The sequence below is a fragment of the Symphalangus syndactylus genome, chromosome 19, assembly GCF_028878055.3.
Source record: "Symphalangus syndactylus isolate Jambi chromosome 19, NHGRI_mSymSyn1-v2.1_pri, whole genome shotgun sequence".
Lineage (NCBI taxonomy): Eukaryota > Metazoa > Chordata > Mammalia > Primates > Hylobatidae > Symphalangus > Symphalangus syndactylus.
Genome location: NC_072434.2, coordinates 86,249,026 through 86,267,152, shown reverse-complemented (window position 1 = coordinate 86,267,152; position 18,127 = coordinate 86,249,026). Strand labels below are relative to the sequence as shown.

The 18,127-nt window shown below is 39.3% G+C and overlaps 1 protein-coding gene across 6 annotated transcripts in view; it reads right to left on the bottom strand.

Moving 5' to 3' along the window:
- EXO1 (exonuclease 1) overlaps positions 1-18,127 on the bottom strand; it is a 40,555-nt gene that overhangs the window by 10,368 nt on the left and 12,060 nt on the right. For 4 of the 6 annotated variants that reach the window (XM_055235204.2, XM_063613481.1, XM_063613485.1 and 1 more), the window contains 3 exons: positions 12,979-13,204; positions 7,799-8,045; positions 730-1,324 (listed from right to left, as the gene is read on the bottom strand). In XM_055235204.2, coding sequence (XP_055091179.1) covers positions 730-1,324; positions 7,799-8,045; positions 12,979-13,204 — 1,068 coding nt within the window. The remainder of the gene's footprint in view (positions 1-729; positions 1,325-7,798; positions 8,046-12,978; positions 13,205-18,127) is intronic. The other 2 variants (XM_055235205.2, XM_063613482.1) reach the window with 1 other exon arrangement.

Below are 18,127 nucleotides of genomic sequence, written 5' to 3'. Positions count from 1 at the left end.
ACCATTGCATTAACAGGGCTATTTCCTTACAAGGTCTCTTTTTTTTTCTTCTTTTTTTTTTTTTTGAGACAGTCTTGCTCTGTCCCCCAGGCTGGAGTGCAGTGGCTCAATCTCGGCTCACTGCAACCTCCGCCTCCCAGGTTCAAACGATTATCCTGCCTCAGCCTCCCGAATAGCTGGGATCACAGGTGCCCACCACCATGCCTGCCTAAGATTTTTGTATTTTTAGGAGAGACAGGGTTTCACCATGCTGGCCAGGCTGGTCTCAAACTCCTGACCTCAAGTGATCCATTCGCCTCGGCCTCCCAAAGTGCTGGGATTACAGGCATGAGCCACTGCACCTGGCCCCTTACAAGGTCTTAAATGTTATCTGAATCCAAGAGCATATTAAGGATTTAAACAGTAAATTGAAATTAATTTTTCATTTCACAGATTATCATTCTGCCTAGGTTTTAACTGTGGCACACCTTGAGATACTCACCAATGGAACATACAGTGATTCAGGAAATATACAGTTAATTTAAATGTATTGGAGTTTAAAATGTGAAAGGTACAGAGAAGTCCTTCAAATGAATAAAATGTGAACTTTCTGCACAGTAGAATTTAGAATGAAAAAAATTAATATAGCTCATCATTTACATGTAGGAAAAATTTCCTCAATTATTTGAGTAACAACCTATTTTTTCTTACACATAAATTTGAAAACAAAGCCTTCAGGATTTGACTTACCTCTGAATCAGAGTCCTTACTAGAGCACTGAGAAAGCTTTGATGCATTTGAACTCTGCAGTGAGAATTCTCCACTTTCCTGGGACTGTGAAGAACACTCCCCTTCTCGTAAGGGATGAGACTCATCATCACTGGACTCCTCGCTCTTTAACTGCGACACATCAGACATATTATTCTCAGGCAAAGAGGTGGGGGAATCGCTCTTTCTTCGGAATTGCTGCAATGCTGTGCCTGGAGAGGGGCTTGGCGTTCTTGAAAGATCTCCAAGACCTCCAGTCCAACTAAAACAACTTCTTAGTGTTCCCAAAGTGGATGGTGAAATGGTCCTTGTGAATTTGCTGCTCTTAAAAGAGTGGGACTCTTCATCTGTAAACACTGTTGCCTTGTCTGGAATATGATCACTTGGAATATGATTATTCAGAATGTCATCACTTGAATTATGTGCTACATTTGTGTCAACCAGCCTCTTGCCTTCTTGGTCTCCATACTCTGATTCATGCAGGTTGTTCTCTTTATCTGTGACAGCAGTTTCATCCAGAGGCTGGCTGCTCCCTTTGTTTGATACATAGTCAATAGAATCTGAACTGCAAAAAAACCTAACAGAAAAAAAGCAATAGAAACAATAAGTAAGTATAAGTATTTTAGAGTTTTCTCAAGGGGTGTCAAGATTCAAAATGGAATAATTAGTTTCTTTTAGAAAAAAGTCTCATAAATACCTAATTTCATAAAGGCATAAAAAATCTTAAATTTTAGCCAAATTCAAATTTTGATATGCCAACATTCACACATTTAGAATTCTATTTATACAATGAATTTTTAGACAGGACTTTCTTTCTTTTTTTTTTGAGACGGAGTCTCTCTGTCGCCAGGCTGGAGTGCAGTGGTGGGATCTTGGCTCACTGCAACCTCCGCCTCCCGGGTTCAAGCGATTCTCCTGCCTCAGCCTCCTGAGTAGGTGGGATTACAGGCATGCGCCACCACACTCAGCTAATTTTGTATTTTTAGTAGAGACGGGGTTTCTCCATGTTGGTCAGGCTGGTCTTAAGCTCCTGATCTCAGGTGATCCGCCCACCTTGGCCTCCCAACGTGTTGGGATTACAGGCGTGAGCCACAGTGCCCGGCCTAGAGAGGACTTTCTAAAAGCAGTCTTCTATATACACATGTATTTGGAACTTCTGTACTTTATTTATACCTAATCATCATATAGGTGTTCTTTCCCCAAACTTTTAAACTCCCAAGTAGAAGATAAACTCTTTGAGGGCAGGTACTTTCCATGTCTTTGTATCTTCCACAGTACCTAGGATGGGGCTAAAAGATGGTCAAACATATGAACAGATACAGAAATATGCAACCAAAAGGACAATTTACAACTATTCTCTCATATTTTGTAGGAAGCAAAATTAAAGAAATTAGCTATTTACGCTTCATCTTAGCTTTGTTCCTAGCATTACACCATCTGGGAACTTGTAGTAGTATACTAATCTACCAGCTTGTTCTATACCCTATAAACTTCTATACTCTTTTAAATATACAGGTTAAGATTTTCTTTCAAATCAATCATTAAATTCTATATTACTAAAGAGGTATTACTTATTTAGTATAGCAGCTTTAAAAAAAACATTCCAATAAAAATGAAAGATCAGTATTATTATTGAGGAGGCAAGGAGAGTTTTTAGGTTTAAAAAAATATCCTAGTGTACATGATCAGATAAATATAAAACTTAAAGAGAATTTACCTCCTTAATAAGCATTAGTTCAAATCCAAGATAATGGACAGAATATTTACTAAATGCTAGAGAGTAAAAATCCTTTGTATCCTTTCACCAAATCCCTAGATTAGTTGTATGGGGAGGGGGCAGGAAGCAGTACATGGAAGAAAAGTTCTTACTAGGCTTTTCAGTAAGCAGAAAACATGAGCTCCTAGATATGATGGCAAATTCATTTTTAAATCAACAGCAATTCCTATGATGCCCAACTATTCTCCTACATATCATTTCACAGGTAAGAGAAGTGATAGTGACGATGCCCAGGGTTATAAAATTACTTGGCTAGCAATAAACAGAATTAAAACTCAGAACCCTTCCCAGTTCATGGCTACTTCCTCCCAAATGGCCTATACTGTTACTTAATTGACTTGTATTTCCCAATCTCGAAACATAAAACTGGCCTGTCTCTGTGATAACTACCTACGTAATAAAAATAATTAAGACTTAAAGCAGGCTTCCAAAATGCAGGCAAATTGGTGACAATGTTTTACATGTTTAGTATCTCCTTTTCATTGCATTCTATTCAAAAGAGAGGAGTGGTAATGAAAGCTTGCACATATATTAATGACTAGGCATTATGGCAGGTGCATGATACGAAGAGTTTCTATTTACCTTCACAACAGCCTTATGTATATAATCATTCATCTTTTATAAAGAAACAGGCTCAGGGAGGCGAACAGTGTGTGAAAGATGACTCAACTAAAAAGATGACAGAGTGAGAATTCAAATCCAGGCCTATTGGACTGTATGCTGCTTCCAATCCATTATATCAACTGTGACTAGGAATCTTCCTATCACCAGTACCAACTATACAACTCTGAGAATGCTTAACCTCTCAGAGCCTCAATCTCTTAACTTCAAATAGTGAAGATAGCATCAATCCTGTGCATCTCATAATATTGTGAGAAATAGAAAAACATGTAAAATTACCTTGAAAATTAACTTTGAAAACTAATTTAATAATATCCAGTTAATTTTAAAAGAAATTTTTTTTGAGATGGAGTCTCGCTCTGTCACCCAGGCTGGAGTGCAAGGGTGCGATCTCAACTCTCTGCAACCTCCTCCTCCTGGGTTCAAGCTATTCTCCTGCCTCAGCCCCCCGAGAAGCTGGGATTACAGGCACCTGCCACTACGCCCAGCTAATTTTTGTATACTTAGTAGAGACGGGTTTTCACTATGTTGGCCAGGATGGTCTCAAACTCCTGACCTCAGGTGATCCACCCTCCTCGGCCTCCCAAAGTGCTGAGATTATAGGCATGAGCCTAACCCTGTCTAGTCATTATCAGATGTTGCTGTATAATGTAAGCCATAAAATGATACATCAAAGACTGACTTACTCCTGATAATTATTTCTCACAGAAAGCTGACAGAAAGAAAAAATGATTTCTGTAGGTATCTCTTAATGCACCCTCTGAACAAGTTACTAGTGAAACATCTAAACTACATAAAGCAGTGATGTACAGTCTCAAACTTGAAGATTTCCTTAAGCTTCTACAATGACTAAATAAGCAAGCCCTGCAGAGACACACAACATTCTCATTTGTTGTCTCCAAAGCAGAACTCAACATGAAGCAGCAGCACAGGGACACTCTACTCTCACCCCAGTGCAAAAACAAAACCAAGCTAGAAAAACTGTTCCAAGTGAGAGAAGTCAACTTTCTAGAACTTTTTAATCAGTGTATTTTTTTTTTTTTTTTTGAGACAAAGTCTCACTTTGTCGTCTAGGCTGGAGTGCAGTGGCGTGATCTCGGCTCACTGCAACCTCCACCTCCCAGGTTCAAGTGACTCTCCTGCCTCAGCCTCCCAAATAGCTGGGACTACCAGTGCCCGCCACCACACCCGGCTAATTTTTTGTATTTTTAGTAGAGATGGGGTTTTACCATGTTAGCCAGGATGGTCTCGATCTCCTGACCTCATGATCCGCCCGCCTGGGCCTCCCAAAGTGCTGGGATTACAGGCGTGAACCACTGCGGCCGGCCCAATCAGTGTATATTATCTAGAACACTGTGTTCCATTTTTGTGGCCAATTTTTCATCATTCCACTGTTAACAAGCACCTTTAACAAGGGTGACTAGCAAAAGACAGATCAAAACTATCATTTAATCATATTGTATTGCAACTGTTTCCTTGAGAAGACTCCATGGGAGAAGGGTTTGAAATATCACCTGAGGTGAAGCTAAGAAACTACTAGTGGCTCATTCCTTCATGCTCATCTCCCATCATCATGGTTAGACAAAGCTGACTGCTGCCTGATTTATTAAACTTGAAAAACAGGGCCGGGTGTGGTGACTCATGCCTGTAATCCCAGCACTTTGGGAGGCCAAGGTGTGTGGACCACTTGAGGTCAGGAGTTCGAGACCAGCCTGGCCAAAATGGTGAAACCCCGTTTCTTCTAAAAACATAAAAATTAGGTGGGCATGGTGGCGGGTACCTGTAGTCCCAGCTACTCGGGAGGCTGAGGCAGGAGAATCGCTTGAACCCGGGAGGCAGAGATGGCAGTGAGCCAAGATGGTGCCACTGTACTCCAGCCTGGGCAACAAGAGTGGAATTCCATCCCAAGTAAAAATAAAAATAAAAAAATAAAAAACTTGAAAAACAAAGACTATTCATTCGAAGTCTTCTAGTGGAATACAGGAGCTGGTAACTTTTCTCTCTTGGTGTTACTCTATCAGCCTAGATCACTTCTGACACTTACATTTCCTTTTTCATGTTGTGGCACCACCATCTAAAGTCAACATAATAGGAGTTACTTACTGTATGTTTATCATCTATCTATAAGGCACTGCTTTAGGGGCATTACTGATAGTAACTCATTTAATCCTCTCATCGGCCCTAAGGCTGTTATAATTGTTAGCCCCAATTTTTAAAAGGAGAAAACTGAAGTACCCAGAGGTTAACTTGTCAAGTCACACATCTCATAATGAACACAATAGGATTCAAATCCAGGGAGCCTGACTCCAGGTTCTAAATTCCTAATCCACAAATTAAACTGACTCTTCACAATCTCATGATTGCTCCCAGGGACTATGGCAACAGCCCAACTGGTCCTTGTGCCCCATCTGTGGCCCTCTTGAACCCACTCTTCACGGGGCGCTCAGAATGGTTGATCTAAAACAGAGATCAAATCATACACCACCTCCCCTGATTAAAACCCTCTCAAAGTTTTCTTTTCTTTTTTTCCTGGAGACGCAGTCTTGCTCGGTCTCACCCTGGCTGGACTGCAGTGGCATGATGGTTCACTGCAACCTCCTCCCGGGTTCAAGCAATTCTCGTGTCTCAGCCTCCCAAGTAGCTGGGACTACAGGTGCACACCACCACGTCCAGCTAGTTTTTGTACTTTTAATAAGGACAGGGCTTCCCCATTTCATCCAGGCTAGTCTCAAACTCCTGACCTCCGGTGATCCACCCACCTGGCCTCCCAAAGTGCTGGGATTATAGGCGTGAGCCATCATGCCTGGCAACCCTCTCAATGTTTCTATCGCCTCTAAAGAAGACTAAAAGTTCCCATGTTGGCATACAAGCCTTCAGTGAATGGTCTCCTGCCTATTTCTGCCCCCCTCACCACCCACCTTTCCCCAGCTTGAATTCTGGCAGAGGTCATCACAGCACTGACAGACAGCAAGGAGTTGTCCTGGGCCCGATGCTGCCCCCCATCTTTACACCTTTCCTCAAGCTGTCTGACTGTACTGGGAAGGTACTTGGTGCTGGTCTTTGCCTGCTTCACCTGTCATTTAAACCTAGGCAGGGACACCCAACACTCATCCCTTCCCTCTTACCCTTTCCAACCATTGCCCCAGCATTAGATGCCCTTTGAATGCCCTCAAAACACCGTATTCATGCCTTTATCTCTGTACTCACCACACTGTACGGAAAGATTTTTGTTTATGTATTTATTTTTCCAACTGGACTACAAGCTTCTGAAAAACAAAAACTGTCTTTCTCATTTTTGAACTATAGCACCTAGCATGGCATCAGGTTCTCAATTAATATTATGGCTCCACAGTCATCTACATTAGAATATATTTCTGAAAATACTTTGCAAAATTGTATGAAGCCCTCAAAGAAAACAAAAAAGTAGAAAAAAAAGAAGGGGAAGGGAACTCCTCAAAAAACAGAATTTCTGTAAAGCAAAATTAATAATAGGGGCTACAATCCTCTTTTATTCTGATTCTGTATGGAGAGATTACAAAAGTACTGGAAGTTAAAGGGGTTTATGTCAGAACTAAGACAATACATGATAAAACTGTAATCAGATTAAGGCAGGTTCTACACCTGCTTCCCTCTAGACTCAATGTTTATTCAATGCTCATCATCACTGGCCATTACAGAAATGCAAATCAAAACCACAATTGGGGGGAGGGAGGAGGGATAGCATTAGGAGATATATCTAATGTTAAATGATGAGTTAATGGGTGCAGCACACCAATAAGGCACATGTATACATATGTAACAAACCTGCACATTGTACACATGTACCCTAAAACTTAAAGTATATAAAAAAAAAAAAACCCACAATGAGATACCATCTCACGTCAGTCAGAATGACAATCATTAAAAAGTCAGGAAACAATAGATGCTGGAGAGGATGTGGAGAAATAGGAATGCTTTTACACTGTTGGTGGGAGTGTAAATTAATTCAACCATTGTGGAAGACAGTGTGGCGACTCCTCAAGGATCTAGAACCAGAAATACCATTTGACCCAGCAATCCCATTACTGGGTATATACCCAAAGGATTATAAATCATTCTACTATAAAGACACATGCACACGTATGTTTATTGCAGCACTATTCATAATAGCAAAGACTTGGAACCAACCCAAATGCCCATCAGTGATAGACTGGATAAAGAAGATGTGGCACATATACACCATGGAATACTATGTAGTCATAAAAAAGGATGAGTTCATGTCCTTTGCAGGGACATAGATGAGGCTGGAAATCATCATTCTCAGCAAACTAATACACGAACAGAAAACCAAACACCACGTGTTCTCGCTCATAAGTGGGAGTTGAACAATGAGAGCACGTGGACACAAGGAGGGGAACATCACACACCCCGGCCTGTGGCGGGGTAGGGGGCTAGGGGAGGGATAACATTAGGAGAAATATCTAATGTAGGTGATGGGTTGATGGGTGCAGCAAACCACCATGGTACATGTATACCTATGTAACAAAACTGCACATTCTGCACATGTACCCCAGAACTTAAAGTATAATAAATAAATTAATTTTTAAAAAAGACAAAATAAATACCAACAGAGTACATAATACAACAGACAACATTCTGGAGACATAACTATACCTGCTTCTGGTCCCTGGAACCACAACTGCACCACTTTCTTCATTTTTCCTTTGTAAAAGTGTTGCAAATTTATTTCTCGTCCTAGGTGGAGTGCTTACGCTCTTTTTGTTAGTAGGTCCATTTGCCAGGTCAGGCACAAACACTTCAGAAGAGCTCAATGATTTATTGCCTTCAGAGCTATTTTTCTTGGTCTTCTTCGTAAATGAAAGGGAATACTGACTCAACAGGTCATCTTCTGACAGCTCTTCTAAATAAAAACAAAATTATCTGTAAACCTTTGTTTCACGCGTACTTAGAGATTTGGCCTTAACTTCAGTCTGTATCTCATTGTCCTAAAAATAAGGACTTTTTTTTTTTTTTTAAACTATGCCTCAGAAAAGAAAACATTATGGATAAGGATGATTCAAAAAAATTCCCTTAGGTCTATTTTATAATTTCACACATTAGTTTAAGATTTAATATCAGTTGTTTATACAATTTCATGTTAAAATAACCCAAATCAAAATTTCAGAGCATAATCAATCCTGGGTGGTGATGTATTCATTATACTAAGGGTCTAATTTTGAATATAAAAAAATCTCCAGGAAAATTTATATGTAAATATATGGTTAATGATCAATCGTTAAAATGTTCCAATAAAACCAGCAGCTATTGATACAGTTTATGTGTTCTGGGTTTTGATGTATATTGTGAATGTCATATAGTCATAAATAGTTTGTGCTGTAGCTCTGATCCTTATTACTTCACTATGAGGCCCAAGAAGATTGCTGTGTGTCAAATGTATTCTGTGGTATTAAAATAAATCATAAGACTAAATAATAACAAAAGTTTAAAGTCTGAGATACGTAAGTACATAGAGACAGCACTAAGGTTCTTTGAATTACTTTGACTAATTCTGAGTCTGAACAGCTTCTTCCCCACAGAGGTGTAAGTGCACACTACCGTAATCTTTGTGAAGTTGATAAGATAGGTTGAGGCTACCAAAATACCAGAAACGAGATGTCTCAAATTTTTAAAAGGCACAGATTTTTAAAAAGCTGTATCAGCAAATTAGATGTTGATTCCCAGCAAAAGTGAAATCTGTTTATTAGGCATGGAATTGTGAGTCCTTGCAGAAGAAGAAAAACAAGTGCTCCAGGGTCCCCAACAAGGCTTTCAGAAGCCACACCAGATTAACCTCACTTTTTTTTTTCAATAAGGTTATTAGCATAGCTATTTGGGGACTCCATAAATTAAGCATATCTTGAATTTGGCAAGACACTTGAGTGTCTCTCATATCATCCTAGCAACAATGCAAAGCCATGTCTACTGTATATTAGTTACGGGGATTTGCAGCAAGTTGCACAGGCCTGGAAGACTACTACTGGCAACTGTTAGTGAAAAGGAAGTCTGTCTCATATACTCCAGATTTCTGTACTTGCTGTGATTGAGTTAAACATTATATAAGCAAACATACTGTAACCAAAACTTTAAGACTCATCAATTTCCAGATGACATACATAATATCCATTTATTAGAAAATACAAAGATTCAAACAAAAAAATTAACAGAGAGAACAATGAACTAAAATGAGTTAAGATTATTGTAAAAGGAATGAGTTAACCCGCATTTAAGTTTAAAATGTAACTATACCTGGCTTAACAGCAACTGGCAAATATCAATTATCAACTCAGCAAATTCCAGCAAAATGCCAGATTCCAAGAATGTGAATGCAATCTTAGTTTGCAACAATAAAAGCACAGGACTGAAATAGTGCCACAATTCTAAATATTTATTCTGTGGTAAGCAGACCACATTTCAATAATCATACTCACTGTAACAACTACACAATTCTTAAAAACCTATATTACATCCAGAGCACAACCTGAATGGCGAAGGAACATAATAGCCTGGAAGAGAAATTTGGGAGTGTCACAATGGCTATCTTTAAATCATCTGAAGGGCTGGTATATGAAATAGGAATTAAATTTACTCTAGTTCTTTTGTATTTGTGTTTGTGTGTGTAGAAAGGGGACAAAACCTATTGATAAGCTGTAGTTATAGAGAAGTAGACTTAGTCTGACATAAAGAACTTGCAAACTTGCTGATAGTGAGCTATCTACATAAAATGGACAGCGTATCTTGATTGTAGCAGAAGAAAATGAAAGAACATGTACAGGCCGGGCGCAGTGGCTCACACCTGTATTCCCAGCACTTTGGGAGGCCCAGACGGGTGGATCACGAGGTCAGGAGTTCAAGACCAGCCTGGCCAACATGGTGAAACCCCGTCTCTATTAAAAATACAAAAATTAGCCAGGTGTGGTGGTGGACGCCTGTATCCCAGCTACTCGGGAGGCTGAGGCAGAGAATTCCTCGAACCCAGGAGATGGAGGCTGCAGTGAGCCAAGAACACGCCACTACCCTCCAGCCTGGGCGACGCAGTGACACACCGTCTCAAAAAAGGAAGGAAGGAAGGAGGGAGGGAAGGAAGGAGGGAGGGAAGGAAGGAAGGAAGGAAGGAAGGAAGGAAGGAAGGAAGGAAGGAAGATGTATGTACACCGTACTTCTTATATAACAAGTATATATTATCTTATATAACATACACAAAAACCTTTTATTTCATATGAAGAAACAAAGGTTCAGAGATAATTATCATGAAAATCATTTAGGTTCATAAGGAATCAGGATATTTTGGCCAAATATGTATAATCTATACTTAAATTTGAAAAATAAAAGCATGAACTAAAATTTGCAAGTCTTTATTTTTATTGTTGCTATTTCATTCACTGATGTAGATGTCTGAGGGAGGGAAGTTAAGAGAGAAGGAAGCAATTATAATCATTCTTTCCATTTTAAACATCCTCTATGGTGAAAAAATTCCCACGTTTCCCCAATACCTAGTATATTCCTCTCAGCACTTCTGTTCAATATTGTACTAGAGATTCTAGTTTCCCTTCCCCATTTAATTGTCTTGGCACATCTGTTCAAAATCAGCTGACCTCATATATGTGGTTCTTTTTCTGAACTCTATTATTCTGCACCATTGCTCTCCTTACCTATCTTTACATCAGACACACTGTTACATCACACACTGTGGCTCATAGGAAATCCTGAAGTCAGGCAGTATAATCTTGAAATCAGGCAGTTCAAAAGAAAACAAGCTCAGTTCTTATACTAAGAAAAAGAAATAAAAGGTATTTAAACTGGAAAAGGAGAAGCAAGATTGTCTTTATTCACAGGCGACACAGTCATTTATATAGAAAACCTACATAATCCACAAAAGAGATACTAGAACTAATATGTGATGTGAGCAAGGTTGCAAATATATGATTAATGCACAAAAATCAATGGTATTTCTATATACCATCAATGAACAACTAGAAAACAAAACTGAAAATACTATTTACAGCAGCATCAAAAATCTGAAATATAAAGATAAATTTGACAACAGATATGTTAAGATCTATACAATGAAAACTACAAAGCATTAAAGACTTAAATGAATGAATCAGAAAACTCAGTATTGTTAAAATGTCAACTTTCTCTGAATTGATGTATGGATTTAACTAAATCTCAATAGACTTTTTATTTTTAATTTGAGACAGGGTCTTGTTCTATCACTCAGGCTGGGGTGCAGTGATGTGACCACGGCTCACTGCAGCCTCCAACTCCGAGGCTCAAGTGATCCTCCCACCTCAGCCTCCTGAATAGATGGGACTACAGACACACGTCACCACATTCAGCTAATTTTTTAAAAATTTCTTTTGTTTTTATTTTTTGTTTTACGATAATGTATTCTGAACTAGTAAGACCCTTTGAGCAGGGAAGCTGCAGCTTTGGAGAATAACCAGCTGACAGCTTTCTTAATTTTTTTTTTTTTGAGATGGAGTCTTGCTCTGTCACCCAGGCTGGAGTGCACTGTGTGATCTCAGCTCACTGCAACCTCTGCCTTCCAGATTCAAGTGATTGCCCTATCTCAGCCTCACAAGTAGCTGGGATTACAGACGTGTGCCACCATGCCTGGCTAATTTTTTGTATTTTTAGTAGAGATGGGGTTTTGCCATGTTGGCCAGGCTGGTCTGGAGCACCTGACTTAAGTGATCTGCTTGCCTCGGCCTCCCAAAGTGCTGGGATTATAGGCGTGAGCCACTGCATCCGGCCTTAAAAATGTTTTTTGTAGAGACAGGGTCTCAGTATGTTGCCAAGCCTAGTCTTGAACTCCCGGGCTCAAGCAATCCACCCGCCTTGGCCTCCCAAAACGTTGCAGTTATAGGTACAAACCACCATGCCTGATCTTTTTTTTTTCTAGAAATTAAAAAGCTAAATTCTAAAATGTACATGGAAACGTGAAAAACACAGAATAGCCAAAAACACTTTTCAAAAGAAAACTAACTTAAGAGACTTACGCTGCCCTACTTCAAGATTTCCTATAAAGCCACAGTAATCAAGAGTGTGTCTGATGTAAAGATAGGTAAGGAGAGCAATGGTATAGAATAAGAGTTCAGAAAAAGATCCACATATATGGGGTCAGCTGATTTTAAACAGCTGTGCCAAGGCAATTAAATGGGGAAAGGAAAACTTTTTAACAAAGGGTGCTGGAACAATTGGACAGCCATATATACAAGGTAAGAAAAAAAGCCATAATCCTTACATCACATCATATTAAAAAAACTAACTCAAAATGGCTCACAGGCTAAAACTGTAAAATGTACGAGCTAAAACTAATGATAATGTTTGGCTGTGTCCCCACCCAAATCTCATCTTGAATTGTATCTCCCATAATTCCTATGTGTTGTGGGAGGGACCTGGTGGGAGATAACTGAGTCATGGTGGCCGTTTTCCCCATACTATTCTCGTGGTAGAGAATAAGTCTCATGAGATCTGATGGTTTTTTAAGGGGAAAACCCTTTCACTTGGCTCTCACTCTTCTCTTGTTTGCTACCACGTGAGAAGTGCCTTTCACCTTCCACCATAATTATGAGGCCTCCCCAGCCACACGGAACTGTGTGTCCATTAAACCTCTTTCTTTTGTAAATTGCCCAGTCTTGGGTTATGTCTTTATCAGCAGGGTGAAAATGGACTAATACAACTATAAAACTTTTAGGAGAAAACAGGAGAAAATCTTCACGACTTTGCGTTGGGCAATGATTTCTTAAATATGACCAATATTCACCAACATTTTGCAAAACAGAAATACGTACCACTTCTTGGTCTTTTCGCAATGGATGATTTTCTTGGGAGATTTAACCCTTTAGTACTAATCACTCGTTCCACTCCCACAGTACTTGGATTTTCCTTCAGTCGTGGGGCATCTGAAACAATACCCGACTCTGGTCTGGGAGAGTAATTCCTATGCCAAATGCTGCTAACATTAGCTGACTTTTGACACGTTTTGCCATCCCAACTACGACTTCTTGAATGGGCAGGCTAGAAAAGGAAAAGGAAAAAGGTTATTTGCAGAAAGAAAATAATCAATTTATTTCCTTCTGTATCAACATAAATTATAAATAAACATCTTAAGTTACCCTTAAAAACAACAGCTGTTGATGAAACAGCTGTCTTTGAATAACATTTCCTACTTTGCTGGTCCTATACTTTTCCATTAAATGTGTCTTATATTCCTAGGCCTGTTTTTCTTCTGATGAGGGTCAAGCAACTTTGTTAGCTCATTTCTAAAAAAAATAAAAAATAAAAAAATAAATAAAATAAAAATCAAGAGTTGCTAGCAGCTGTAGAAAAAAAAGATTAAAAGTAAATAAATAAATAAAAATCTTCCTAATGCAAATGGTGTAAGAAATAAGACCACAACTGAAGAAGTGTGGTCAGGAAAAAGGTGTCTTTAAAATGGAAAGCAGCCAGGCACGGTGGCTCACGCCTATAATCCCAGCAATTTGGGAGGCTGAGGCAGGTGGATCACTTGAGGTCAGGAGCTCGAGACCAACCTTGCCAACATGGTGAAACCCTGCCACTACTAAAAGTACAAAAATTAGCCAGGTGTGGTGGCGTGCACCTGTAATCCCAGCTACTTGGGAGGTTGAGGCAGGAGAATCACTTGAACCCAGGAGGCAGAGGTTGCAGTGAGCCAAGAGGGAGACTCTGTCTCAAAAACAAAACAAAAAAAAAACAAAAAAAAAAGGAAAGCAATCACTTTTAATGCTAATATAAGTTATTCACAATTACTACATATTTTGGAAGACAATGATCTGCTAAGAGGATGTCAATGGTATTCTAATAGAGAAGGACAGCCAAAGGGAAAAAATTAGCAAAGATACAAAAAAAAATTACAATCCCACCTGACAAATATCCCACATGAACTCAGAATCTAATCAAAGCCTTTCACTTAAAGAAAGGACAAAAATAAAAATAAATAAAACAGATGACATTATTCAGAATACCCTTTGAGAATTAATAAGGAAGGTAATTTAATTGAGGGAATGAATATAAAAAAATAGCTTTATCAGTATGGCTCATGGCATTAGATCCCACTGATGGTTTTACTAAATAAAACAGACTAAATAAATTTTAGATAAATAAAAATAATTCATTTGGTGTACAATTACGGTTCCTACAGAAATTTCTCTATGAGAAGGACAAAATTTTGACAGGGATTTGACCTGATGAAGGATGGCCATCTTAGCATTCCATAACATTGCAATTGGTAACGGGACATACTCAACACTGTCAACTATTTTTGAGTTTCTGAGACAAAGGAAAAGCTTAAGAATCATTCTTAATGAAATTATAGGCCAGGTGTGGTGGCTCACACCTGTAATCCCAGCACTTTGGGAGGCTGAGACAGGTGGATCACCTGAGGTCAGGAGTTCGAGACCAGTCTGACCAATATGGTGAAACCCCATCTCTACTAAAATACAAAAATCAGCCGGGCGTGGTGGCACACGCATGTAATTCCAGCTAGTTGGGAGCCTGAGGCAGGAGAATCACTTGAAACTCGGAGGCAGAGGTTGCAGTGAGCTAAAGTCATGCCACTGCGCACCAGGCTGGGCAACAGAGTGAGATTCCAAGTCAAAAAAAAAAAAAAAAAAATTATAATGCTGTGGCCAGGTGTGGTGGCTCCACATGTGTAACCTCAGCAGTTTTGGAAGCCAAGCCAGAATGATTGCTTCAGGCCAGGAGTTCAAGACTAGCCTGGGCAACATAGTGAGACCCCACAGACACACACACAAAATTAGCCAGGCATAGTAGCATGTGCCTGTAGTTCCAGCTACTCAGGAAGCTTGATGCCAGTTACTGAAGATTGTTTGAGCCCAGGAGCTCTGATGGTGCCACTGTACTCCAGTCTGGAGGACAGAGAAAGAGATCCTGTCTGAAATAAAAAAAAAAAAAAAAAAAGAAAGAAATGATAAATACTATCAATAGTTCAGCTGTGTAAAGATAGCACTTTTCAGTCTCCTTCTTTCCATAATCGTTCCTCAAAACAATAAGAAACACAAACTTAATCTGCAAAAAAATTGGGAGATAATCTGTAACTTCTAAACCACAGCGAAGATAGAATATAGATGGAAGAAATTAAAAGACTTTGTCTGTAGAAGAGAATATAAAAGAGAAGCCAATTCCACCTACAGAAACCTGGAGAAAGGCTCAAGAATTAAAGTCTTGGAATTACAGAAGGCCCTGGTGGGGGGATGACTAACTAAAGGGAGAATTATTTGACCCCTGTGTCCCCATCTCCAACCTGACCATACAGTCAACCAACATCTACCTGCCTTCAGAACCAGAACGATTGAACTTTTGAAACCCACAAAGAGTAACAGACGTAGTAGGCATTTCTGAAGGTAGAGAGATTCATTTGTCTGAAAACAGGGATGAAATAAAAGGCTAAATATTGAATGGCAAGGAACCATGCTACTCTTTCCTGGCCTGCCCCACCTCACTTTCCCTATCCTGCTCTCAAAATACAGACAGCCAAAGTTTAGATACCCTAAGCAGACATCTCTTTTTGGAAAAATATAACTATGCAGAGAACATTCCAACATTGGAGAATTCACAAATCAAATCCAATGTGTTACTAACCACATCACCCAAGAATGAAGTCCAACATCATAAGCCCCACTCATTCACACAATGTTCCCCATGAGCTTTTTGGGTCCCCTTCAAGTATGACTGGACAGAAGTTACCACCATGAGGGAGAAAATATCAACACAGGAAAAAAGTACACAGCAGTTACAGAGAGTGGAAAAAAACGTTCAAACAATTATATTCTGAGAGAGAGAGATGACATCTAAATCTTCAAAAAAAAAAAAAGTACAATTAAAGAGTCCCTAGATATAAAAATATGATAGTAGAAGTAAAAAATTCAACAGAATTTCCTGCACTGATAGAAAAGCTCTGTGCTGTCCAATATGTTAGCCACTAACCACTAAGCACTTGAAACGTGGCTACTGTAACTGAGGAAGTAAAATAGCAATTGTATTTAATTTTAACAAATTTAAATAGCCACACACAGCTAGTGGCTACTGTACTAGACGGGGCAAGGTTAGAAAATAGGGGAATAGCAACCTCAGTGTCAGGTTTACATCACTGAAGTTGATAAAGTTCATTTTTAGTGTCGTTATGGATTTGTGCTCTCTTGGTAGGCGTGGCTTATTTCAGCTTACAGTAATGGTTACTTTTCCGTGCTGAATGGATCACCAGTTTGTTAGTGGTCATCTCTTCCAGGCTCACTTCTTTTTTTCTCAAGATCTGGTTCCTTTACATGGTAAACCCTAAGACATTCTTAGTCCATCAACAATCTAAGAGTTCTCTTAATATATCACTGTTTTCTACATACATTTTTTTTTTTTTTTTTTAGCCTGGAATCACCCATCTTGAAAAACTACTAATCCTTGCAAACAGGATACACATCAGTTTCTCTTTGAGCAGACAGTAGAGAACTTGGCTTGGAATCACAGCTCCCCTATTTATGAAAATGGTGAGCTGGAAAAGTTACTTAAGTGTCCTCTAACTGTTTCCTCATCTGTAAAATGAGAATGGTGCTGACTCCAGAGGCTTTCTGAAGAGTAAATGACTTACTATGTCTAAGGTGCTTAAAAGAGCACCTGGAACATAGCAAATGCTCAGAAAATGTTTGCCATTGTAATTATGAAGCATTCTCTTATGTGGAGTGAGGGACATGCTTTTTATTTCCACAGAGCCTGGAATATACCTTTAGTATAGCACTTACCACATTTTTCTCTATAGAATCACATCTCCTTCCTATTTAGGCAATGGGCATTTGACAGGCAAGGATCTTACTTTTCCTATATTTCTTATTTTTCTTCATCTTCCAGAACCCTAGCTAACCTAATTACATTGTTTCAGCACTTGATAAATATTTAGTAAAGGAATAAATTAGTGAGCAAGAATTAAACTGGAAGCTTTGGGAAAGAAGAAAATGTTAACCAGGAGGATAACTCAAAGAGGCAAGAGAATGTAGCAACAAAATGGAAGCCAAAGTTTATTTCCAAGTTTTCCAGTGTGAGAACAAGAGACCTGTGGCTGACGCTCATTCGCTCAACACATAAACATGGTAAATATTATACAGCAGTGAGGATCACCACGTTCTGCCTTTTTGAAGACCACATTCTATTGGAAAGAATCAAAAGAATAGAAGCATAATGTTATACAGTAATAAGTGCTAAGTAGGAAAATAAAAGAAATGTGATTAAAAGTTGATTAAAAACATGAAGAGTTTAGTTTTGCCTATAAACAGACTTGAGGCTACAGGAAATCAGAGACGTAAGAGACAGTGAGAATTCTGTGGTTGGTACACAGGCAAGAGACTGGAGTAAAGATGGAGACGTGAGTTCTTTGCATAAATGGGATTAAAACCCTAAGGACTTACCTAAGGAAGAAATGTAAACAGAAAAGAGAACAGAGGATAAACAGAAATGCAAAGAGAAAGAGAATGATGGGAGGCAGTATCTTAAGGAATATATACAATACTGAAGAAGCAGAAGAAAACAGCAAATTGTGGCCAGGAGCGGTGGCTCAGGCCTGTAATCCCAGCACTTTTGGAGGCCGAGGTGGACAGATCACCTGAGGTCGGGAGTTCAAGACCAGCCTGGCCAACATGGAGAAATCCCATCTCGACTAAAAATACAAAATTAGCCGGGTGTGGTGGTGCATGCCTGTAATCCCAGCTACCTGGGAGGCTGAGGCAGGAGAATCGCTTGAACCTGGGAGGTGGAGGTTGTGGTGAGCCGAGACCGCCCCATTGCACTCCAGCCTGGGTAACAAGAGTGAAACTCTGTCTCAAAAAAAAAAAAAAAAGAAAAGAAAAGAAAAGAAAACATCAAATTGTTTAAAGAAACAGCAGGGGAGTGCATTAAATATTTGTTAAATTGTGCATG